The 24,816-nt window shown below is 47.4% G+C and overlaps 1 protein-coding gene across 1 annotated transcript in view; it reads left to right on the plus strand.

Annotated features, from left to right (window-relative positions):
- The window catches only part of TMEFF2 (transmembrane protein with EGF like and two follistatin like domains 2), a 328,663-nt gene that overhangs the window by 216,023 nt on the left and 87,824 nt on the right, over positions 1-24,816 (plus strand). The window contains exon 10 of the mRNA XM_048483643.1: positions 21,931-22,079. Coding sequence (XP_048339600.1) covers positions 21,931-22,079 — 149 coding nt within the window. The remainder of the gene's footprint in view (positions 1-21,930; positions 22,080-24,816) is intronic.

The raw sequence follows: 24,816 nt of genomic DNA on the forward strand, positions 1-24,816 counted from the left end.
CCAGGGGAGGAGTTGACCTTAGTCACCTCCCTCCCAACTTTTGCTGGTGGGGCAAAAAATCCAAACTTCACATACACGCTACAGGGGTCAATGTTATCAGTCACAGACCAGGAAAGGGATTTGGGCGTCTTAGTTGATAGTTCCATGGGAATGTCAACTCAATGCATGGCAGCTGTGAAAAAGGCAAACTCTATGCTGGGGATCATTAGGAAAGGAACTGATAATAAAACTGCAAAGATTGTCATGCCCTTATATAAAGCAGTGGTGCGACCACACTTGGAGTACTGTGTCCAGTTCTGGTCCCCACATCTCAAAAAGGATATCGAAGAGATAGAAAAAGTGCAGAGAAGGGCAACGAGGATGATTGAAGGATTGCAGCACCTTCCTTATGAGGAGGGGCTGCAGCGTTTGGGACTCTTTAGTTTGGAGAGGAGACGGCTGATAGGGGATATGATTGAAGTCTATAAAATTATGCATGGGGTAGAAAACGTTGACAGAGAGAAATTTTTCTCTCTTTCTCACAATACTAGAACCAGGGGGCATATGTTAAAAATGCTGGGGGGAAGAATTAGGACGAATAAAAAGAAACACTTCTTCACGCAACGTGTGATTGGTGTTTGGAATATGCTGCCACAAGAGGTGGTGATGGCCGCTAACCTGGATAGCTTTAAAGGGGGCTTGGTCAGATTTATGGAGAAGTCGATCTATGGCTACCAATCTTGATCCTCCTTGGTCTGAGATTGAAAATGCCTTAGCAGACCAGGTGCTCAAGAGCAGCAGCAGCAGAAGGCCCTTGCTTTCACCTCCTGCATGTGAGCTCCCAAAGGCACCTGGTGGGCCACTGCGAGTAGCAGAGTGCTGGACTAGATGGACTCTGGTCTGATCCAGCAGGCTTGTTCTTATGTTCTTATGTTCTTATGCCAGCGGGCCGCAGTTTAGACGTAAGCCACCTTCTTGGTGGCACAGTTCCACGGCAGCCCATAGAGGCTTCTCGGTGGCAGGGAGACATTTGTACTTTGCAAGACAGACAGACAGACAGACAGACAGACAGACAGACAGACAGACAGACAATTTTTTTAATTACAGAGAAAAATAATGAAAAATAGCCTATCAAAAGCCGGCTTATGAGACTGCAGGAAAAATCAGCTAAGGAAAAGCCCTCTTCTAACTACCCTGTTTCCCCAAATATAAGACATCCCCTAAAAATAAGACATAGTAGAGGTTTTGCTGAAGTGCGAAATATAAGGCATCCCCCGAAAGTAAGACATAGCAAAGTTTTTGTTTGGAAGCATGCCCAACGAACAGAACACAGAAAAATAAGACATCCCCTGAAAATAAGACATAGTGCATCTTTGGGAGCAAAAATTAATATAAGACACTGTCTTATATTCGGGGAAACACGGTATATGGTTTTATATGTCTTGTGAAAGGTAGGACAGAGCGCACTACCTCTGGCAGCTTGTGCATATTGTGGGTGTGACAGGAAAGAAAGCCATGGGCAGTGGGGTGATAGTTTGAATTTGAAGTAAGGGGAAAGAGAGAAGGAACTGTGGCAAAGAAGGCCGCTTAGTTCAGCAACGGAGGCCTTGCATCTCAATGCGAAGGCTTTTTCTGTGTGTCTCTGGTAACTTCATCGTGTTGGATTGCAGCTTCAGTTCTGAAACAGGCGTGCCCTGCACTTTGGTGGAAAGAAATCTTGCATAAAATGAGATTACTGCCAGGTGAATGAGTTGCTAAAATTGTTCCCTTTTCCCTGGCCCTGGATTTTGCTGATTACAGCAAGAGCCGCCTAAATGGACCTCCTCTCTTCCTCCGGCTTCTCCCTTGAGTGTGACAACTCATAAATAAAAAAGCTATTATTTGCAGGTGTTATTACTCACCACAGCTAAATAGGCTCCTAATGTGTGTTTTTATTCCTCTGCCCAACAAGATGCTCATGCCCTTTATGCTTTTAAGTTATCGCTCCCATTGCATCGATTCCTGCATTTCACTTCGGGGAGCGGTGTGGAAGGCCAGCTTGCTTCCGCATGGTGAGTATTGTCTGTGTTGCTTTCCTTGCTGAAATGCTGCTAAAAGTTGCAAAGGCATCAACATTGGGGGCAATGCTGCCACACAGGAGTGTTTTGGGCTGCCTACTGTCTCTTTAAGCGTAGGAGGTTAAGAGTTCGTGTATCTAATCTGGAGGAACCGGGTTTGATTCCCCGCTCTGCCACCTGAGCTGTGGAGGCTTATCTGGGGAATTCAGATTAGCCTGTACACTCCCACACACGCCAGCTGGGTGACCTTGGGCTAGTCACAGCTTCTCGGAGCTCTCTCAGCCCCCACCTACCTCGCAGGGTGTTTGTTGTGAGGGGAGAAGGGCAAGGAGATTGTCAGCCCCTTTGAGTCTCCTGCAGGAGAGAAAGGGGGGATATAAATCCAAACTCTTCTTCTTCTTGGGAATCAAACCCGGTTCCTCCAGATTAGATACACGACCTCTTAACCTCCTACACCACTGCTGCTCACATCGTTTTGGAAAGAACACAGTCCAAGGGAGTTAGAAGAAGAAGAGGGAAGTTTGGATTTATATCCCCCCTTTCTCTCCTGCAGGAGACTCAAAGGGGCTGCCCATCTCCTTGCCCTTCCCCCTCACAACAAACACCCTGTGAGGTAGGTAGGGCTGAGAGAGCTCCGAGAAGCTGTGACTAGCCCAAGGTCACCCAGCTGGCGTGTGTGGGAGTGTACAGGCTAATCTGAATTCCCCAGATAAGCCTCCACAGCTCAGGCTGCAGAGCAGGGAATCAAACCCGGTTCCTCCAGATTAGATACACAAGCTCTTAACCTCCTACGCCACTGGTGCTCCTTGCTCTGAAATTGACATAAACTTATATGGTCTAGTGAATTAACACTAGACCACAGATAGCACCAAAGCAAAGAAAAGGTGGCAGACAACCTCCTCGAGCAGAGATGGCACACGGAGAACAAGGAAGCAGGGAATAGGCACAATGATGGATTGGCTCAGCTAGGGACACTGGGAGAATCCCAAGTGTAAACAATGTTTAAAAAAACCACTGCAGAGCTGAATATAAGAACATAAGAACATAAGAAAGAGCCAGCTGGATCAGACCAGAGTCCATCTAGTCCAGCATTCTGCTACTCGCAGTGGCCCACCAGGTGCCTTTGGGAGCTCACGTGCAGGATGTGAAAGCAATGGCCTTCTGCTGCTGCTGCTGCTCCTGAGCACCTGCTCTGCTAAGGCATTTGCAATCTCAGATCAAGGAGGATCAAGATTGGTAGCCATAGATCGACTTCTCCTCCATAAATCTGTCCAAGCCCCCTTTAAAACTATCCAGGTTAGTGGCCATCACCACCTCCTGTGGCAGCATATTCCAATCACCAATCACACGTTGCTTAAAGAAATATTTCCTTTTATTAGTCCTAATTCTTCCCCCCAGCAGTTTCAATTTATTTTTTATTTATTTTTTAAGCTTTTATACCGCCCCATCCCCGGAGGGCTCTGGGCGGTGTACAGCAGAGGGAAAACAATATAAGTAGTTAAAACATTTAAAAGCAGAGTCAACCCTAAAAAACATTCCTAATAAATATAATAAATTACAGTAAAATAGATGGCGTTCAATAATCTACTATTGTAATTCCCAACCCTCCACCAAAAGGGGGGGGGGCAAGGCGTCCAGTATTCTAATCTAAAAATTCCCTCTCCCCTCCCAAACGGATCCTTGGGGGACACCACACCCTACATCTCTTCATTGTGAGAACTTCCCATTGACACCCACCCTTTGCTTACTATTTCTCAACCAGTTTTTAATCCATAGGAGGACTTCCCCTCTTATTCCTTGATTGCTGAGTTTTCTCAATAGTCTCTGGTGACCATGAACTTTTGTGTCTGGCATGAAGTAGTGAGCCAAGATCTGGCAGTCTGGAACGAAGGAGGCAGGAGGCTGAGGGGGGGAAGTAGGAGAGTAGGGGGCAATTTTTCTGCTTACGTAATGTGAATGGTGGCCACCCGGGGCATTTGTCCCCAGGTGGCCCCCTGGAAGCTCCACCTCTGCATCCAGGTCAGAGTTCGCCGGTCATTCGTTACTGATCGAAGACCCAGAAAGAAAAATGCGAGTGACTTTTTACCTGGAGAAAAGGTAGCAATTTCCTCTGCAACTAGGAATCTGGCTTTAGACTAGAGCAGCTGGAAGGATATTTGAAGCATGAGGCAAGCAAATAGTTGTGTCTTTCATGCATAACCCTGTATGCATGTGCATGTTCCATTAATGTCCCGGGAGAGTTGCTTTGGAGCTGCGATCTGTACCCCCCTTTCTATATTTGTTTGACAATATTTGTTATGAGGATTTTCCGTGTGTACAAAAATATTTTTTACAACACCCTTTGAACTGTTGGTGTGTCCTAGTTTCTAAAAAACACACAACCTATTTGCTGCCTCTAGTAGAATTTGTGGTTATTCCACTTTTCTCTCTCTTTCTAAAGCGGAGCCATTTTTAAGAGAAAAATGAGACATTTATTTTGCCCTTAAGGTGCTATAGCGTGCGAGCTGATACAGCGTCGAGATCTCCAGAGACAGGTGGAAGCTAGATGAAGGTTATATTATAATTGAAGGAAACGAGGAGAGGGGGGCGAGAGTTGGGTGCCGAATGAGAAAGAGTTCTCTTGGAATTTTAATAAGAGGGAAGGAGTGACAAAGAGGGGTGTCTTTGCCGCTAGTTTGCTTGATGCCTTTGTTTACCCCAGTTCTGCCAGCTCTTAAGAGGCCCGGGAATATCAGCATGCTTCTCCGCGCCCCTGAAATGCACAGAGCTCATTTGTAAAAGCAGCATTCGTAAATGCATAGAAATCGCCAAGGCGGATGGTAAATCCTGCACGTCTGCTGTGTTTCTGTACCTGGTCTGGCCCACAAAAGATTGCCAGCTCTTGGCATCAGGGGCCTGGTATCAAGGAGAGAAGCACCGGGGGGATGGGGGGGCTCCAGATGCTGGCAAAATACTTTAGCTTTCCCTAGGTAACCAAGTAGAGGCTCCCAGGGCTAGGAGACATTATCTCAGCCTTCTGACCTTGAGGCCATACTGTATTCCTGTCTTTCACGCCTTCTGGAGTGTGGGCAGTGGCGTAGCGCCCAAGGGACTGGGGGCATCTTGCACCAGGCACGCGCCAGAGCGGGGATGTTCTGGGGCATGGTGGGGGTGTGGCAGGGGTACAATGGGGTACGATGCCACAGAGTCTGCTCTCCAAAGCAACCAAGGGAGCTGCAGTCTGGAGATTAGTTGCAATTTTGGGACATCCTCAACCCCAGGGCCATAGTGTAATATTGATTAATTAATTAATTGATTGATTGTATTAATTAATTGTATTAATTAAATGTTTTAATTAATTGTATTTATAGCTCACCTTTCTATAATTAATTAATTAGAAGTATTTGTATCCTATCTTTTTATTGTCATAGTCAACGTGGCTCGAAAAGCGCAATAAAATGCAGGAGTACGATAAGAAGCATTTGAAGAGGAAGGGTTGAGATTTATACCTCGCCTTTCTCCTAAGGAGTCTCAAAGCAGCGTACAAAACCTTTTCCTTCTCTCTCCCCACAACAGACACCTTGTGAGGCAGGTGGGGCTGAGAGAGTTCTGAGAGAACTGTGACTAGGTCAGCGTAATCTTTCATGGGCAACCCATAGGAAGGCTGCTCTCCTAGATACATCTAACAGGATGTCAGCACTACTACGTTTCTTCTACAGCTGTGGCCATTCCTTTATCCCTCCTGCCCTCAAATTTTTCAATGCCAAAGTCGCCTCGAGATTGCTTTACAGAGTCCCAATTTGGATTCAAGCTATTAACCACTCCTTGAATTCCCTTCAATCCAAATTTTTTAATAAGATAAGTGGACTCCCAAATTGCGTGTCCTGTGCAGCCCTTTGTCTGGAGTTAGGTCAAAACTCCTTGGAATCAGCCGCTTGGCTGAGGGCTTCTAGATTCTGGCTGCGAATCCATTTTCTCTCGGACTGTAATTCCCTGGTCCACTGTCTGCTCTCTGACACCCATTCCAACCCCTAGTTTTCCATAATCGAAGAAAAATGGCTTCTATTGGACTGTCAGTGGATTCACTTTGCCCTTTGTTCTATTCAGAAGCCTATAGAAAATTAAAAGGTCAACTATTGGATAGAGAGTTCTCCACCCTAATCACCGCAGCCAAGAAAGCGTGCTCCCCCCTGTATTTTTCTCTCCCATTTGAACGGGGCCACTTGGCACACTACCTGTATTACTTAATAAACCCTGCTCAAAGGAGAGCCATAATGCTCGCCAGGTTTAATGTTATGCCTTCTGCCTTGTTACATGGCAGATTTAACAAGCAAGAAAAGGCTAAAAGATTGTGCCCATGTAATGATGGCTCAGTTGAATCTCTGGCCCACCAATTACTGCACTGTTTCAGATTTAAGGAAATCAGATCCAGGTATGTGAATCTTACTCCTTTACATTTACCTGATCTCCCCGGTTTATTTAGATTACACTACTTGCTGGACAATCCTGATCCTTCTCTCTGTATGATAGTGGCAGACTTTCTCCTGGAAATTACTAAATGCCAGTAGATTTCCTTCCACTTAACATTTATTTCCTGTACTGTATATGTTTTTTAATCAGTTTTTTACTATTGTTGTACTGTTGTCTATGCCAATAAAGGCTTGCTGAAGACTAGGTCAGCGTCACCCAGCAGGACTGTAGGAGCAGGGAAAAAAATCTGTTTCACCAGATAAGAGTCCGCCACTCATGGAGGAGTGGCGAATCAAACCTGGTTCTCCTGTTTAGAGTACACTGCTCTTAACCACTTCACCACGCTGGCTCTCAATAAAATTAAAAATACACACACACCCCCGAATAAAATACAATAAAATACACTGGAAACATACAACACCATTTAAAAGTAATTTAAAGACACCTATAAAACCTAAAATGCTACTTGCTGAAATCTAGATATGAAAAGCTGTTCGCCGTAAAATGTCTCCAAGGAAATAGGAATGCACCAATTTGGTGTGTGTTTGTTTTTTCTAAACCCACAATCCTGTCTGCTCTCAGTGGAGGCGGCCTTCCCAAAATCTCATCCCCAGTGGTGGGATTCAGCCGGTTCGCGCCACTTCGGGCAGAACCGGTTGTTAAAATGGTGCTTGTAAACCACCAGGTGTTAAATTATTTGAATCCCACCACTGCTCATCCCCATTTCCTGGAATCCTTCATTTAGAGAAACTGGGACAGAACGTTGAGGAGCAGCAGTGGCATAAGAGGTTAAGAACTCATGTATCTAATCTGGAGGAACCGGGTTTGATTCCCAGCTCTGCCACCTGAGTTGTGGAGGCTTCTCTGGGGAATTCAGATTAGCCTGTACACTCCCACACACGCCAGCTGGGTGACCTTGGGCTAGTCACAGCTTCTCGGAGCTCTCTCAGCCCCACCTACCTCTCAGGGTGTTTGTTGTGAGGGGGGAAGGGCAAGGAGATGGGCAGCCCCTTTGAGTCTCCTGCAGGAGAGAAAGGGGGGATATAAATCCAAACTCCTCCTCCTCCTCCTCCTCCTCCTCCTCCTCCTCCTCCTCCTCCTTCTCCTCCTTCTTCTTCTTCTTCTTCTTCTTCTTCTTCTTCTTCTTCTTCTTCTTCTTCTTCTTCTTCTTCTTCTTCTTCTTCTTCTTCTTCTTCTTCTTCTTCTTCTTCTGTGCTTAACAAGCATCCCGTCCGCACAGCACAGGTACAGCGGGTTTCAGTTGGGCTAAAGTAACCCACTTTCCTTTTTTCCCGTTCACAGGCCTCCATGTAGGCAGCGACCTGAGCCCCCGGAAGCAATGCAGGTTGCTTTGCACAGAGGTGTGGGGCTTTTTTGTTCCTTACCTCCCTCACTGCGTAGCTACGCAGGCAGGTTGGCATGGACCCTCTCAGCCCTGCTGATGCCTATGACCCTGCGTGGCTACACAGGTGCGAGGTAGGGAAAGCGCTTCTCTGGACTGCCATTTGCTCACGAGGGCTGCAATCCACATTAAAACTGAAAAATTGCAGACAGCGTGAATCTTGTAAAACCTGTTTTGGGGGGGAAACACAGGGCAGACTCGCGTTAGGTATGGAACCGTGCGAAGTTCTCCCCAAAATGGGGGTTTTAGTGTCCTTAACCCATAGTTATTGGTTGGTACAGAAGGGCTAGAGCTGGCTAGAACTGTCAATGCATAGAATAAAAACTGGAAAAAAATTCTGGCCATGCAAGAGGGCCTGGAATGACTTTGGAAGTTTTTGTGGGTCTAGGAATGGAGACCAATGTAGAGCAGCAAGCTCAGGCTCATTCCGCACATACAGAATAATGCACTTTCAAACTGCTTTCAGTGCTCTTTGAAGCTGTGCGGAATACCAAAATCCACTTGCAAACAGTTGTGAAAGTGGTTTGAAAACGCATTATTTTGCCTGTGCGGAAGGGGCCTCAGTTTGTTATAGTGCTGCCAACTTCTGTTGTCAAACTGTAGCCACCTTATGAGGTTTTCCTTTGGGATTTTCAAGGCTAGAGACTGTTCAGAGGTGGTTTGCCATTACCTGCTTCTTCATAACAACCCTGGGCGTCCGTGATGGTCTCCCACCGCAGTAATAAACAGGGCTGACCTTGCTTCTCTTTCAAAATCTGACATCTGACCAATAACATCACAAAGTCCTGCATTGATTTCATAAAGAAGAAGAAGAAGAATTTGGATTTATATCCCCCTTTCTCTCCTGCAGGAGACTCAAAGGGGCTTACAATCTGCTTGCCCTTCCCCCCTCACAACAAACACCCTGTGAGGTAGGTGGGGCTGAGAGAGCTCCGAGATGCTGTGACTAGCCCAAGGTCACCCAGCTGGCGTGTGTGGGAGTGTACAGGCGAATCTGAATTCCCCAGAGAAGCCTCCACAGCTCAAGTGGCAGAGCTGGGAATCAAACTGGTTTGATTAAAGACTGGCAAGGGGGAACTGCGTCCGGGGCACGCGTGCGCCCTGTGGCCCTGCCACGCCCACTCCTGCCCTGGAACGCCCCCGCCACGCACTGTCCATGCTCCTACACTGGTGCACACCCAGGGCGTCGGCCCCCCCTGTCCCATTGGCACTACGCCACTGCTGGTGATATGTTTTTATTACTGGTTTGTGCTGTTGCCGTTTTCACTTCTCTTTTTTATTATTTAAGGCGTGCATTTTAGCATTTGGATTGCTGCTGGCAATGGCTTTAGTAGCTTGTAGATATTTAATCAGAAAGGAGGCTTGCAATTTAAATTGCAAGATCGGTTGTATGAATTACAGGAAACGTCCCAGATCTGCCAAACACTGACTTTTGATACGTATTTATTCCCCCCACACAAACACGCACACTTTTCAGGGATATTCAGGACCCTTTGCATTTATACTTTATGATGCAGTCTGGTTTTGGGAAAGTCCGGAGATGCAGCAGCAGATGCTTATGGGCCAAATGGGCCAGGGCAGCGGGAAGCAACGTCTGGCAAAGCTGTGCGGAGCAGCCCTGTAGTCATCGTGAAGGAAAAGGGCAAGGGAGGGAGGCAAGCGAGATGGCTCAGCCCAGCAGGGGTGAAATCAGGTGAAGAAAAGAAAATGAAGAAGTAAAGTGTGAGCGGCTGCATTGTGCTCAAGGGCAGCACACCAAAGAGAGCAAAACTTCCCTGCTGTGCGAGGTCCAACATGTTCCTATTGCTCATTTTTTCAGTTCAAAATCACTATGCAAGCATTGTGCCGCTATTTAGGCAAACATGTGCATTTGTGTTTATAAAAAGCTAGCAGGAAGTCTAGCAAGTTGCCTCCATTAAGTTCGGAGGGGCTCCCTTCCAGGTATTTTTTTGTTTGAGAGGGGTTTTTTTTCAAGAAATGGAGAGATTATATGCAGTGGTGCCATTGCTGACAATGCAGTGGTGCCATTTCCGGTGCACTCTGGAAGCGGCGTGATCAGCGGTGTCAAGGGGATGCCGCCTTTGGCCTTTCCGCCACTGCTGGTAACTCTTCCCGTTGGTAGCCAGAAGGGACCTGGGAACCCTAGTTGGTAGCCAGAAGGGACCTGGGAACCCTAGTTGGTAGCCAGAAGGGACCTGGGAACCCTAGTTGGTTGCCAGAAGGGACCTGGGAACCCTAGTTGGTAGCCAGAAGGGACCTGGGAACCCTGGTTGGTAGCCAGAAGGGACCTGGGAACCCTAGTTGGTAGCCAGAAGGGACCTGGGAACCCTAGTTGGTAGCCAGAAGGGACCTGGGAACCCTAGTTGGTAGCCAGAAGGGACCTGGGAACCCTGGTTGGTAGCCAGAAGGGACCTGGGAACCCTGGTTGGTAGCCAGAAGGGACCTGGGAACCCTAGTTGGTAGCCAGAAGGGACCTGGGAACCCTAGTTGGTAGCCAGAAGGGACCTGGGAACCTTGGTTGGTAGCCAGAAGGGACCTGGGAACCCTAGTTGGTTGCCAGAAGGGACCTGGGAACCCTAGTTGGTAGCCAGAAGGGACCTGGGAACCCTAGTTGGTAGCCAGAAGGGACCTGGGAACCCTAGTTGGTAGCCAGAAGGGACCTGGGAACCCTGGTTGGTAGCCAGAAGGGACCTGGGAACCCTAGTTGGTAGCCAGAAGGGACCTGGGAACCCTAGTTGGTAGCCAGAAGGGACCTGGGAACCCTAGTTGGTAGCCAGAAGGGACCTGGGAACCCTGGTTGGTAGCCAGAAGGGACCTGGGAACCCTAGTTGGTAGCCAGAAGGGACCTGGGAACCCTAGTTGGTAGCCAGAAGGGACCTGGGAACTCTAGTTTTCATTTCTTATAATTTAATTTTAATTGAATGTATGCAATTTTCAAACTCTTGCTAGTCAAATCCACGAGAGTTTCTTCTGCTCTGCTCTTGACTCCAGCCCTTGGCTCATTTCCACAATCCCATCCTCTCTTACATTATGTTTGGTGTGCAGGGAAGGGCAGCTGTGAATACAATCTCTGTTTTAGTGCATTTTAGCTTGACATACGTCCGGTAAACAGCATTTTCATCTATTGTGGCCTTTTAAGCACAGCCACATACACCCGCCCTACCTGATTATTCAAAGCTTCTTTATGTTATGAGGCTTTGGGGCCCTTCAAATCATTTTCATTATGCCCTTTGTAATAATAAAACCCTTTGTGCCGTACCCAGATAATTCTTCGCATGGTCTGCCTGATTTCTAATTGTTTGAATCACAACACAACAATGCAAATGTCATGCCCGAGTGTGGATGCCCTCTCAGGGACAGAGGCTTTTCTCCTCTTGCGCTTAACAAAGGCAAGCATTTGAAAAAGGAAACTGGGGTAAAAACTTCACAGGAAGCCACTGTAGAAATCAGTCATGCTGAGTCAGTTCTCATGGAAGGCAGGGAGGGGGAGGCTCCAAAGGAAAACCAGCAAAGAAAATAAAATTTAAAAAAGGAACATCAGATCTTGCCAAACTAGAGAATTACAGGTGGTTTTTCATTTCCTTTACAAAGGAGATAAATCTAGACAACCGTTTCCCAAATTAGGGCTACGTTACAGGATGCATTTATATCTTTCATTATATTGACTTTTTAAAAACATGCCTTTAAGACAGGCTGACCAGACGTCCCGCTTTTGGCGGGACAGTCCCGCCTTCACACAATTTGTCCCGCGTCCCACAGGTCTTTTAAATTGTCCCGATTTTTGGGAGGCTGCCCCACTGCCTTCTGGGGCGCAAGGCAGTGCGGCAGTCTCCCACGCGCGCGGCCTCAGGAACACGGCCTTCTGGGGCTTGCCGTTTCCCACCCTGTCACAGGGTGGGAAACAGCAAGCCCCAGAAGGCAGTGTGCTTCTGCGGCCGCCTACCCCCGTCCCGGTTAACAAAGGTGACCATCTGGTCACCTCACTTTAAGATGGCTTGGTGATTCAGTAAACCCCAATCAGCCCCAAACACGAAAAGTGCCATATTCGGTGTGTGTGTGTGGGGGGGGGGGGGGGCGGGGCCGAATACCAAAATGCAGGAGAAAAACTGAGCCAAGTAGTGAAAAAAGCAAATACCGTATATACTCGTGTATAAGTCGACCCGCATATAAGTCGAGGCACCTAATTTTACCACAAAAAACTGAGAAAACTTATTGACTCGCGTATAAGTCGAGGGTGGGAAATGCAGCAGCTGCTGGTAAATTTCAAAAATAAAAATAGATACCAATAAAATTACATAAATTGAGGCATCAGTAGGTTAAATGTTTTTGAATATTTATTTCAAAGAAAAACAGTAAACTGGCTCTGTAAGTGAAAAGAGGGTCAACAAGAACAATATGGTCTCAACAGTAACTTTAAAAGTACAAAAACCTTAGCTCAATCAGCAACCAAGCTAAAGCACAGGAGTTAAAATCCTTCAAAACTGGATTCCTCATCATCATCTGTATGTCCAAATGTAACCCAACTTAGATTTTAAGATATTATCAGAAATGGAAAATCTACTATTAGCTTCCATTGTAAACAATGGGGGATGGGGTTCAATAACTTTGCATCCCCTGACCCAAACTTCACCAAACCTGGCTGGTATCATAAAGAGACTCTCCTGATGAGACCAGCCAGGTTTGTTGAAGTTTGGTTCAGAGGGTCCAAAGTTATGGACCCTCAAAAGGGTAGCCTCATCTACTAATAGCTCCCATTGAAAACAATGGGGAATGGGGCACCTCCTTTGGGGGTCCATAACTTTGGACCCCCTGAACCAAACATTACCAAACTTGGCTGGAATCATCAGGAGTGTCTTCTGAGGGTACCCTGAAATTTTGGTGCCACTAGCATAAAAACTGCACCCCCTGCTGGCCGGCAAAGTAAAAACACAAAAAAAATTTAATGACCCACATATAAGTCGAGAGGAGCTTTTTCAGCATTAAAAATGTGCTGAAAAATTCGACTTATACATGAGTATATACGGTAGTGGAAAATACTTATTCGTGTTATTGAATTTTGGTTATTTAAAGTTTAAAGGACCCGTTTCCTGTGTAGAATCCTCACAAAACCCTTTTTAATAGTTTTTTTTAATGGAGAATCTTTCTACCTCCCCTCCCCCTAACTTATCTTGGCTGTGTCTCTGGTGGACTTACTGGTGGGGTCTGGAGGGCTGGTAAAAGCCCCCACTCCTTTAAAGTTTAAAATCCCTCCTATGTGTGGCTGTGGTTTTGTTGCTGACTGCTGTACTGTTTGGGCTTGCTGGTGGCTAGAGCCCAATCTAGGACTTCCGGACTGGTTGCATCTTCTTCTTGTTACAAATTCAAACCTTTCCCGTGTATTGCTCTTGTTTTTTTCATTGCTGATATTTAAAGGTTAAAGTAGCTTTAGCATTTGTTTGTTTTATAAAGACTTCGGCTGTGCTTATTTCTGGGTTTGGGGGAGGGGATTTTTAGGTTTTCACAGTGGATTCTCCCTCCCCGTTATTGCTGTCCTGAAGTTTGCTTGGCTTTTGTTGTTTTGATGGTGGTATGCAGTGGTGGGATGCAAAAATTTTAGTAACAGGTTCCCATGGTGGTGGGATTCAAACTGTGGCGTAGCACCAATGGGGCTGGGCGGGGCATGATGGGGGCGTGGCCGGGCATTCCAGGGGCAGGGCATTCCTGGGTGGGGCTGTGGCAAAGACGCAGCCCCTGCACCAGTCCTTGGGCGGGAAACGAATGCACACAGGCGCAGGCTGCCACGCACGCCGGTGCACCTCCTGCTAGACTGCTTCAAGTTCTGCGCGCTACTGCTGAGAGGAGGGGCGTAACTAAGGAAAAATCACGTGGCAAAATCACCAATTAGTAACCCGCTCTCAGCACACACAAATAATTAGTAACCTACTCTCGAGAACCTGTGAGAACCTGCTGGATCCCGCCTCTGGTGGTATGGTGATGTTGCTGTGGCCCTGGGTTTTTTTTTATAGGCCTGGGGTTTGTTTATAGGGCTTTTCTTGGGGTGGAGGTTAATTCTCTGCTGAGAAAGGTGGAGTTGCATTGTTGAGTTGCTATTTCTTAGTTTTGGTTGGGTGCTTTGTCTGGTGAGAGTCAGGTGGGCTGGCAAACATTCCCCTGTTTTGTTGTTGTAGCATTGTGTATTGCTTTGGTTTTGTTAGGTTTTGCAGTGTGTTGGTTGTCATGCGATTCGTTGTCTGGTGAATTGTTTTTTTTCTGGAGTGGCTCTATTGTGATGGAATGGCAGGCTTTGCGAAGGAAGGGCACGTGTCTGTGCTTTTCTCCTGGAGGAAAAAATGCTGTTGTTGTTTTTTTTTCCATTTGACACAAACATTGTTTTGTTGCCATTGCATTGTGCTGGGGATTTGGGGAGGGCGGGACTCTGGTGGGGGTGGTGTTCCAAGCCGTGGGCACCAAATTTGCCACACAGCTGCTGGTGACCCTCATTGCAGGAACCACTTAGGTTTGGTGGGGTTTACGGGGGGTCCAATTCTATGGGCGCCCAAGTGAAGGCTTCCACACAAGTTAATAAATACAATCTATCTATATATATATAAAGCAAACAGTGACTTTGTTAGTCACTCCCTGATGCCGAAACGGCCGGCCGGATCGCCCCCAAATTTTCACATGACGTTCCCCCCTGTTGCGGGCAGGTAATGGGACCTTCAAATCGCCGGAAGTCCATACCTGAGCCAGGTAAATGTCTTTTTCCTGGCGCACCAGGCCATGAAGCTGGCTGTGTTTAACTGTCACCCTTAGAATGTCCGTGCAGCCTGTCTGTCTGTGGCCTGAGGGCTTGGTATGAGGGCTTAGGATGTTCGCGCAGATGGGCAGAGATGAGCAGTGGAAACAGTAAATAGGTAACACTGTTAGGTAATACGAGTGGAAGTGAAACACATACACACTTTGCCGTGTGAGACGTCAGGTGGGGTTCCCCCCCCCCACACACACACATGCAGGTAACTTTCACTCTCTGTGCCTCACCCACTGCTACCACACAACACACATCCAGCTCATCCTCACACACCTCACTCTGCCCTCCCTCACATCCAAACACCACTTACCCACTTCCTCACCCATATTCGCCGCAGCTCACTTTTACTAAAAGCGAGCTGGAGTTTGCCTTTTTCTTCTAAGAAAATCCACGGGGTGGGGGCGAACCAACACTACCAGCTCCGCTTCTTTTGCACATGGCCCTTTAAGAACCCAGGGAGCTGGCCTGGATCTGAGCGCCTCACCCCCCTGCCTCTGCTGCCTGACTGGGATCGCCTCCTTGCCCCAGTTCTGCCTTACCCAAGCCAGGACTGTGCGTGTCAACCAGCCTCATGGACAGCGGGATTCGCACTCTGGACAATTCCGTTGTGGAATGGAAAGGGTTACCTTATACTAAAAAAAAAGACACCACCATTTAACAGTGTGAATTGAAAAGGGAAAGAGGGATTCCATTTGACTACCCCAAAAGACTATACTGCGGATCATTGGACCTGCATGGACATCTGTGTGGGTTGCGGACTGTGATGAGAAGGACAATTGCCACAGCAACGCGTGGCCGGGCCCCGCTAGTTGGACATATATTTAAGATGTGCAGATAACTGTGCAGTCACAAAGAAAATCGACGGACATACCCATTCCTGAAAGGTTCCTTCTACCTTTGCCTCATCAGTATTGAAGGACGAGAGCCTTGCTTGCTTCACACACGGAAACCGTTTCTGATTAAAACTTGATTATTATATTGCTGAAAGGAAGGTCCAAACATACTCTAGAGTGCCATTCAATTCCGAATTGTAAAGAAGAATTCCATTTTATTATCTTATGCAGGCGGCTGATTGTGCCGCTCCTATGCAATTGTCTGCGAAATATAAATAGGACCATCTCCCATTTTTTCATTGACAAACATCCACCTTTTTTATAAAAAAATCATTTTTTCTTTTTAAGCACCCTTCCTCAACAATGCCTCGTGAGGCAATCTTCTCTAGCCATTCATGCTTTATAATTTGTCCATCTTACATTCTTCCTGTTTTGTACGTGTAAAAACACTCAACAAATAAAGATGTGGGGTGGGTGGGGGAGAATTCACCCCAAAACAGCATCACTTTCAGTGTTGTTTTAACTGGGGACCTCAGATTCTCAGTTTAAGGTGGATTTAAAAGGAGAGTCTGGGCTCCCTAGCTTAGACACCATTTAAAGTGATGCTCTTTGGGGGTGGATTCCAGCATCACAGTGGCTGCCCATGGGGGGGGGGGGGGGTTGCGCAAAACTCAGATTTTGCACTGGGCTCCATTTTCCCTAGCTTACCCTCTGGGCATATATAAATAAGTAAAATAAATTACGTAAAATGAGCGGGAGACTGGGATATATTGTGTGCCCACAAAGGGCAATTTGAAGACCTCACTGTAAGTAGAACCCAGCTCTTGTTTTTGAATAAACAAAAGAGTCTCTTTTCATGGTTCATATCATAAAGTGAAGGTATAATTGTACATGTTATACAGTGGCGTAGGAGGTTAAGAGCTCATGTATCTAATCTGGAGGAACCGGGTTTGATTCTCCACTCTGCCACCTGAGCTGTGGAGGCTTATCTGGGGAATTCAGATTAGCCTGTGCACTCCCACACACGCCAGCTGGGTGACCTTGGGCTAGTCACAGCTTCTCGGAGCTCTCTCAGTCCCACCTACCTCACAGGGTGTTTGTTGTGAGGGGGGAAGGGCAAGGAGATTGTAAGCTCCTTTGAGTCTCCTGCAGGAGAGAAAGGGGGGATATAAATCCAAACTCTTCTTCTTCTTCTTCCACATCCCTTGAAAATATATAAGAGTAGTGTTAGAATTACAGTCTATCTGCTAATGTGTGAGCTGGAGATGTGGGGAGCTCCCCAGTCCCAAAAAGTCTTGCCCACTCTCCAGAAAAATAAAGAAAAAGCAATTCTCAGGGGGTGTGAAGGAGATAATTTTCCTGTGTGCATGAACCTGTAAAAAGCCTGTTTAGTGTTATCACAACTTCCTGACCCTGAGGGAAACGCTGATGCCCTATCTGTCACCAGCTTTATTCAACCCGGTTCCTACCAGTGCCGAAATGAAGTAGATTTATTGATTAAACTACCGCTGGCTGTCATAGGCATGGTGACAAAATGGTCAAATGGCCGTATTACTTAAAAATGGAGACGTGTTCAAGTGCCTCCGGGTCTGGAGAAACTTCGGTTCGAGCATTACCAGCCATCAGGCAAACCATCATTTGTTCACTTTCTCATGCAGCAGTGAGAAGTCTTCACCTCAAAGGGAAGTGAGCCTTCAGGTTTCGTTGTTTTAAGATGCACAGCCCTTCCAAAAGACTCGGGTGGAGAAGGACGCTTTAAAAAAAATCCGAGCCTGTCATCATCATCAACCTTTTATTGGCATGAGTTTAAAATACAACAGAGGGACTTTCCCCACTCTCTTCCACCACCACCACCCCATGCCACACGCTGCTCTCAGAGCGCGGCATCCCAGGCGCGTGCCCGGGCGTCCCCACGACCCCGCACTCTGCACGGGGTCATCAAAAGGCGCCCTTAAGAAGAGCGCCTGGGATGCTGCGCACTGAGGGGGTGCGACAGCGGCAGCATCGGGGCGGCTGCGCTGTTGCCGCCCCTATCATGGGGAGTGCCGGGGGACCCCCCGCTACTCTCCTGAAGTAGCGCGGGGCTTAAGATTGGTGGGGAAAGGCCCAGAGAGGTTGAGAAGAATCAAGTTAAAATAAGTAGGTTCAGACATTTCCAGCAGTTAAAACAATCGATAAATAAATAAATAAATAAACAGACAGACAGACAGACAGACAAACTAAAATCTGTGGCGAATCTGTTGTGCCAGCGCCAGGAATTTGGCAGCGTCTAGGGATCTCTGAGGAGGCTGATCACAAAGCAGATAGAAAGATTTGACCTTGTCTGATGAGTAGGCATCGGTCTCGGTATACGGGTCTATAGAATGTCTTCTAGATGAAGCATATAGTTCGCAAGCTAAGAGGATGTACGCGATTGTTTCGATGGCTTTTTGTGAGTAGGGACACGTTCTTTGTTGGTATGGAGCACCTTCCCTATGAGGAGAGGCTGCAACGTTTGGGACTCTTTAGTTTGGAGAGGAGGCGGCTGAGGGGGGATATGATTGAAGTCTATAAAATTATGCAGGGGGTAGAAAATGTTGACAGAGAGACATTTTTCTCTCTTTCTCACAATACTAGAACCAGGGGGCATCCATTGAAAATGCTGGGGGGAAGAATTAGGACTAATAAAAGGAAACACTTCTTCACGCAACGTGTGATTGGTGTTTGGAATATGCTGCCACAGAAGGTGGTGATGGCCACTAACCTGGATAGCTTTAAAAGGGGCTTGGACAGATTTATGGAGGAGAAGTCGATCTATGGCTACCAATCTTGATCCTCCTTGATCTGAGATGGCAAATGCCTTAGCAGACCAGGTGCTCAGGAGCAGCAGCAGCAGAAGGCCATTACTTTCACATCCTGCATGTGAGCTCCCAAAGGCACCTGGTGGGCCACTGCGAGTAGCAGAGAGCTGGACTAGATGGACTCTGGTCTGATCCAGCTGGCTTGTTCTTATGTTCTTATGTTCTTATATGGGATCTGGAGAAATCTGCCGCTCAGGACTGCTCAGGGTAGGGCGTTCAGTCGGGCTAGCATTAAGGTACGTCGGAGGTATGGCGAAGATATATTGTAGAAATACCTTGGTAGCCCTTTACTGAAGGGGAGAAGGTAGGAGCCCTCCGGTAGAATGCCCTTCATGTGCTGGATCAGAGTCTGTCTTCAAAGGCTGCCATTAGAACCAGCCAGATCTCTTTTGTCCCACTTTGGATGTGCTCCAGAGCTTTGAATTAGCTTTGGATCGGCCAGTCAGGGACAAGGAGTATTCTTCACCTCACTGTGCCTGTGGAGAGGTTTCCAGTTCGTCAAACAAGTCAGTCACTTTCCTAAGTGGTTGACGTTAAAGCGTAGGTCTTCTCTCGGGTACCCAAAGCTTCCGCAGCAAATGCCGGAAGGTTTGGTGGGTGGGGCCTGGGGAGGATGTGATGTCACTTTCACATCAACTGACCCTGGAGAGATGCTGCCCCTCCAAATGAACACTCCCAACATTGATCCACAAATGGCAGCTTCGTGTATGGATGCCGATGTGGATACATGCTTTTCACACAGTCTTTTGACGGCGTATGGTACACTACGGACACATTGACAAGCATTTTCGGTCCCTTTTATGGCTCGTGTCAGGTTACTCAAGGTTGGCGTTAGGCACTGGTTTCCCAAATAAAATAAGAAGAAGAAGAGTTTGGATTTATATCCCCCCTTTCTCTCCTGCAGGAGACTCAAAGGGGCTGACAACCTCCTTGCCCTTCCCCCCTCACAACAAACACCCCGTGAGGTAGGTGGGGCTGAGAGAGCTCCGAGAAGCTGTGACTAGCCCAAGGTCACCCAGCTGGCGTGTGTGGGAGTGCACAGGCTAATCTGAACTCCCCAGAGAAGCCTCCACAGCTCAGGCGGCAGAGCGGGGAATCAAACCCGGTTCCTCCAGATTAGGTACACGAGCCCTTAACCTCCTACGCCACTGCTGCTCCTTGCTTCTGTTCGGATCCAAACAAGCTGTGTTCTTGAATATTTAATGCCGACTTGATAAGAAGGGCAGAAAAGTACAGAACTTGGCACAGGTGAAGACCTGTCTTTGTTCTCATTTGATTGCAATTCAAGCTTATAGACTTCTGACGCTCTTTTCTGCCAGCGCTATCATGGGGAAGGGAATCTCTTCTTCCCTGGACTTCGATGTGGCAGCTCCCTTTGTGGACTGCCTTGAATGGCTATTGCAAGACAGGCAGGGTCTAGCTCAGTGGTGGCGAACCTATGGCACGGGTGCCAGAGGTGGCACTCAGAGCCCTCTCTGTGGGCACGCGCAAACAGAGTCCCCCCACACACACACACACATCTAGGCTGGCCTGGGCCGCTGGGCTCGATTATTAGCATTACATCTAAGACCTAAGTTTTGGGGAAGCAGTGTAGGTAACCTTGTTAAGTGCTGTTAAACCCCACTGATTTTCATACGAATAACTAAAGCACGATCCTTTACCTGGGAGTAAGCTCAGTTGCTGGCAATGGGGCTTGCTTCCTCCTAGGATTGTGATTCACCCATTGGAAGAGTTGCACGGTTGCTTCAAAGCAAAGCCACCGACTACCACCAAGCTTACTCCTGAGTAACGCACGCCTTGGAGCCAACCGTTTTTTCTAAGCTAAAACCTCAGTATTCAGGTTAAATGGCCGTGTTGGCACTTTGCAATAAATAAGTGGGTTTGGGGATGCAATTTGGGCACTCGGTCTCGAAAAGGTTCGCTATCACTGGTCTAGCTCAATCCTCGGTTATTCAGTCTTCTCTGGTCTACAGCCCTTTCAGTTCTCAGGTGTCTTTCCCCTCATGAGGGAATTGTCTGCTGCGGGTATCTAAATTTCAGCTCTGTTCTTGTTTTCTGCAAGGATTGCCCATCTCCAGCTGGTGTCGGGAGATCTGGGATTATAGTTGATCTCCCGGTGACAGAGATCAGTTCTCCTGGAAAAAAGGGTGGCTCTGGGAAGTGAACTCTATGGCCCCTGCCCTCCTCAGGTTCTCCCCCGCAAATCTTGAGGTATTTCCCGACCCAGAGCTGACGTTGTTCAGAGCCCTGCCTTTGTCTGTCTGACAGACCAAATTAGTTCTACTTATTCATTGAAAGGGGATTTTGAAAATCTAACTTTTGATTGGCACCCATCAAAGTTTGCCAAAGGGACCAATAGGAATTGCTGCTTTCTCCCTGCTTTCTGATTGGCTCTTCTCTAACAAGACTAAGGGGCTAATACAACAACTCTATTTTCCCCTTTTTTTCTCTGATTGGTTAGTTTTACAAACCCTGAATTTGCACAATTCTTCAGCTTTCTAGTAAATATGAAGACTTTAAATTAATTCTAATCGTGGAATTATGGCAGCATATCTTCGTCTGCTGATTCATCCCACCCAGAGGAGAGCCTTGGCTACTGCAAGATGTAATGTGCTGCCATCAGCTCTGCTGGAGGGAAGAGTTAAGAATATGGGACGTTCTAAAAGAGTTTGTTCATGTGATATGACTACGGTTGAAACACTGGACCATTCTTTGTTTCTATGCCCTAAATACAATCAGATATGCATGAAATACATGAATTCCATTTTCTTGCAATGTTCTCAGTGGCATGAGTGTTCTAAGAGCCCTTCCGGACACACGAGTCGACTCAGGTTTGACTCGTGTCGGCGGAGTCTTACCTTGACTCGAGTCCTCCCATTCCTCCGCACAGCAGCCGACTCGTGTCTCCGGAGCCGAGCTCAGAGGGCGGGACCACCTCCCTGTGCTGCGTTCCGATTGGTTGCTGAGTCCCCCGTTCTGCGCATGCCCAAAGCTTTTCGCGCCGCCACGAGTCTCCCCTTCAAGCATGGGCTAAAATACTTAGCCGTGATTGGCTGGCTGATGGCAGAGTCAGAGTGACGGAGATTCCGCGACTCCGTCGGGCTTCAGCTCGAAAGGGCAACCCGAGTCCCGCCAGTCGACTCAACTCCCCAGTAGAGTCGAGAAATTCAATGGCGAGAGGGAGGTGAGTCGAGTCAGACACGAGTCCGACGCTACGTCTGTGCGGAGGACTCGGGTCGGACTCTAGTCGATCTCAGGTCGAGCACGACAATGCGGAAGCACCCTAAGATACCCAATCTCCTGAGCAGCTCTGATGTGCTCTTTTGTGAAACTGTTGCAAATTTTATACTGGAAATTAGTAATTTTAACTGCATTTCTTAACCTTGTTTTGTTTTAAAATTTTGTCCTGTTTTGTATGCCAATAAAGGCTTGTGTTGTTGGTTAAATTCATTCTAATACATATACTTTTCTATTTACGCATCTGTGTTTTTTCTTCTTCTCCACCGTGTGTTTATACTGTGGAAGGGAAGGTGGACTTCCTTTCATTGATCATTTGTGGATTTTTCTCTCTCTCTCTTCCCAGGTGTGTATGCAACATTGACTGTTCCCAAACCAACTTCAATCCTCTCTGTGCTTCCGACGGGAAATCGTACGACAACGCGTGTCAGATCAAAGAAGCATCGTGCCAGAAACAGGAGAAGATTGAAGTCATGTCTTTGGGTCGATGCCAAGGTACTCCATCTCAGAGTCATTTCCTTCGCTTCCATTTTTTAAAAATGCAGATATCACAAGTGTGGCTGCTTTATGGTGATTACACCCTTTTGAGCTTTCCTATATGTTGTCAACACAATTTGCAGTCAGTATCTGTGGGATGGCCTCTCCCTTTATATCCCCTGATGAGTACTACACTCAACCAATAACAACGTGCTGGTGGTCCCTAGCCCCAGAGAGATCTGGCTCACCTTGACCAGAGACAGGGCTTTTCTGAGCGGGACTCTGGCCTAATGGAATGCACCATCAAATGCATGGTAAATGACAACAACAGCAATACTACAAGGCCAAGCATAATAATACAACATTTGCACCAGACCCTGGCAATAATCCAACAACAGCTAAATATAACTAACAACAATGTTCCTGGGGTGCTGTGTGGTTTCCGGGCTGTATGGCCGTGTTCCAGCAGCATTCTCTCCTGACGTTTCGCCTGCACCTGTGGCTGGCATCTTCAGAGATCCTCTGAAGATGCCAGCCACAGATCCAGGCGAAACGTCAGGAGAGAATGCTGCTAGAACACAGCCATAAAGCCCGGAAACCACACAGCACCCCAGTGATTCCGGCCGTGAAAGCCTTCAACAATACAATAATATTCCTATCTCAGGTGAATTACAAACAACATAATCCACGTAGCACATAATAAATTTTTCAATAGCATACAACATAATAGCGTAACAGTATAATACATAGCATGCAATATAATTCAGCATCTACAGTAAGCACCTGCATAACATATCACATACAACATATCACATACTTTAGCACAGGGGTAGGGAACCTGCGGCTCTCCAGATGTTCAGGAACTACAATTCCCATCAGCCTCTGTCAGTATGGCCAATTGGCCATGCTGGTAGGGGCTGATGGGAATTGTAGTTCCTGAACATCTGGAGAGCCGCAGGTTCCCTACCCCTGCTTTAGCACCTACAATAAGCACCTACATAACAGTTTGCAATAGCCTAACAATATAATACATAACATACAGAATACCAAAAGCACCAATCTTTACATGACTTATTAACTATCCCTACACTACATCAGACTGGCAGGGGATGATGGGAACTGTAGTCCATAACATCTGGAGGGCCGAGAGTTTGCCACCTGTGATCTAATGAGACCAGGGCCCTGTGGGTCTTAATGCAGTTTCGCAGGGTTCAACCATAATGCAAGTGAGGTAGGTTACTCAAAGGTTAACAGTCCAATCAAGCACTTGTATGGCTAATGAAGAAGAAAAGTTTGGATTTGTATCCCCCCTTTCTCTCCTGTAGGAGACTCAAAGGGGCTGACAATCTCCTTGCCCTCCCTCCCCCCCCCACAACAACCCCCCTGTGAGGTAGGTGGGGCTGAGAGAGCTCCGAAGAATTGTGACTCACCCAAGGTCACCCAGCGGGCATGTGTGGGAGTGCACAAGCTAATCTAGTTCACCAGATAACCCTCCACAGCTCAAGTGGCAGAGCGGGGAATCAAACCCGGTTCTGCAGATTAGAGTGCACCTGCTCTTAACCACTACCCCATGCTGGCTCTCATGGTATTGTCTACCAATGTCTCCAATATTCAATAAACACCTAAGCTAGTTTATGTGCTGTGATAAACTTAACAACGTAAATGCTATCTATACGGATTTATTATTGTGTGATAATTTACACAGGATAACGGGCCACTGCGAAGGTTTCACAAAACCATTCAACAACCGGGGAATGAAAGCCCGTGTTCATATTGCTCACATTAATTTGTTGTTGTGAGCCCTTTGTACAGGGACTATTTGGTTTAAGTTCCTTTGTGTAAATTATCACACAACAATAAGCCTGTGTAGATATTGTTTATTTTGTGATGTTTAACACAGTATAAAAGCTTGCTTAAGTGTTTATTGAATATTTGAGACATTGGTAGGTTTATGGGGGTGCCATCTGATTGGCCAGCCTCCTCCGTGTTCCCTCAATGGTGTTTTTAGCAGGGTTAGGGTGTGCTTATTTTATTGTACATTATATTAGTGCCATCTGGAGCATTGTCATTTTTTTTGTATTGGTTTTAAATTGTGATTTCATATGTTGTCAGCCACCCTAAGCCCGAAAGGGGAGGCCTGAAACTGTAACAACATTTTTGAAATTTATTTGTAAATATTTATACCCCGCCTCATACCAAAGTCTCTAGGTGGCTGACACAAGTTAAAAGCAATAAAAGCATCACAATAATTTTGCCGGTGGAGGGGTGGGGGCCGTTCGCACGGGAGCATGCGAGTGGCCCCCGCAGAGGCCGGCGCAGGAGAGGCAGCTCCGCACGGAGCCGCCTCTTCCCCGTCCCCCCCGCCACTCATCTTGTCGCCTTCGTCGCCCTGCTGGACTCCTAAGACCCGCCCACGCTGGCCTCCAACCTCCAGGGGTCGGAGGACAGCGAGGGAGGGTCTCAGCAGTCCAGTAGAGCGACGCACGACGACGATGTGAGTGGGAGAGGGACGGGGAAAACAGCGTGTTCCCGGCAGTGCCGTTCGCACCACACCGGCGGGAACGCGCTGTTTTCCAAAAACCTCCCTCCAGGAGGGAGGTTTTTTGAGGCAGCCTGACGCCGCCCTGGGGGTGGTGGAGGGGAGCCAGGTCAGCGCTGCTGCGTTTTAGCAGCGCCGCCTGTGCGAACGGCTCCCTGGGGACAGCGTTTTTGCCGTCCTCAGGACGCCGTATATGGCCCGTGCGGAACGGGCCAA

Source organism: Sphaerodactylus townsendi, linkage group LG02 (genome assembly GCF_021028975.2).
Source record: "Sphaerodactylus townsendi isolate TG3544 linkage group LG02, MPM_Stown_v2.3, whole genome shotgun sequence".
Lineage (NCBI taxonomy): Eukaryota > Metazoa > Chordata > Lepidosauria > Squamata > Sphaerodactylidae > Sphaerodactylus > Sphaerodactylus townsendi.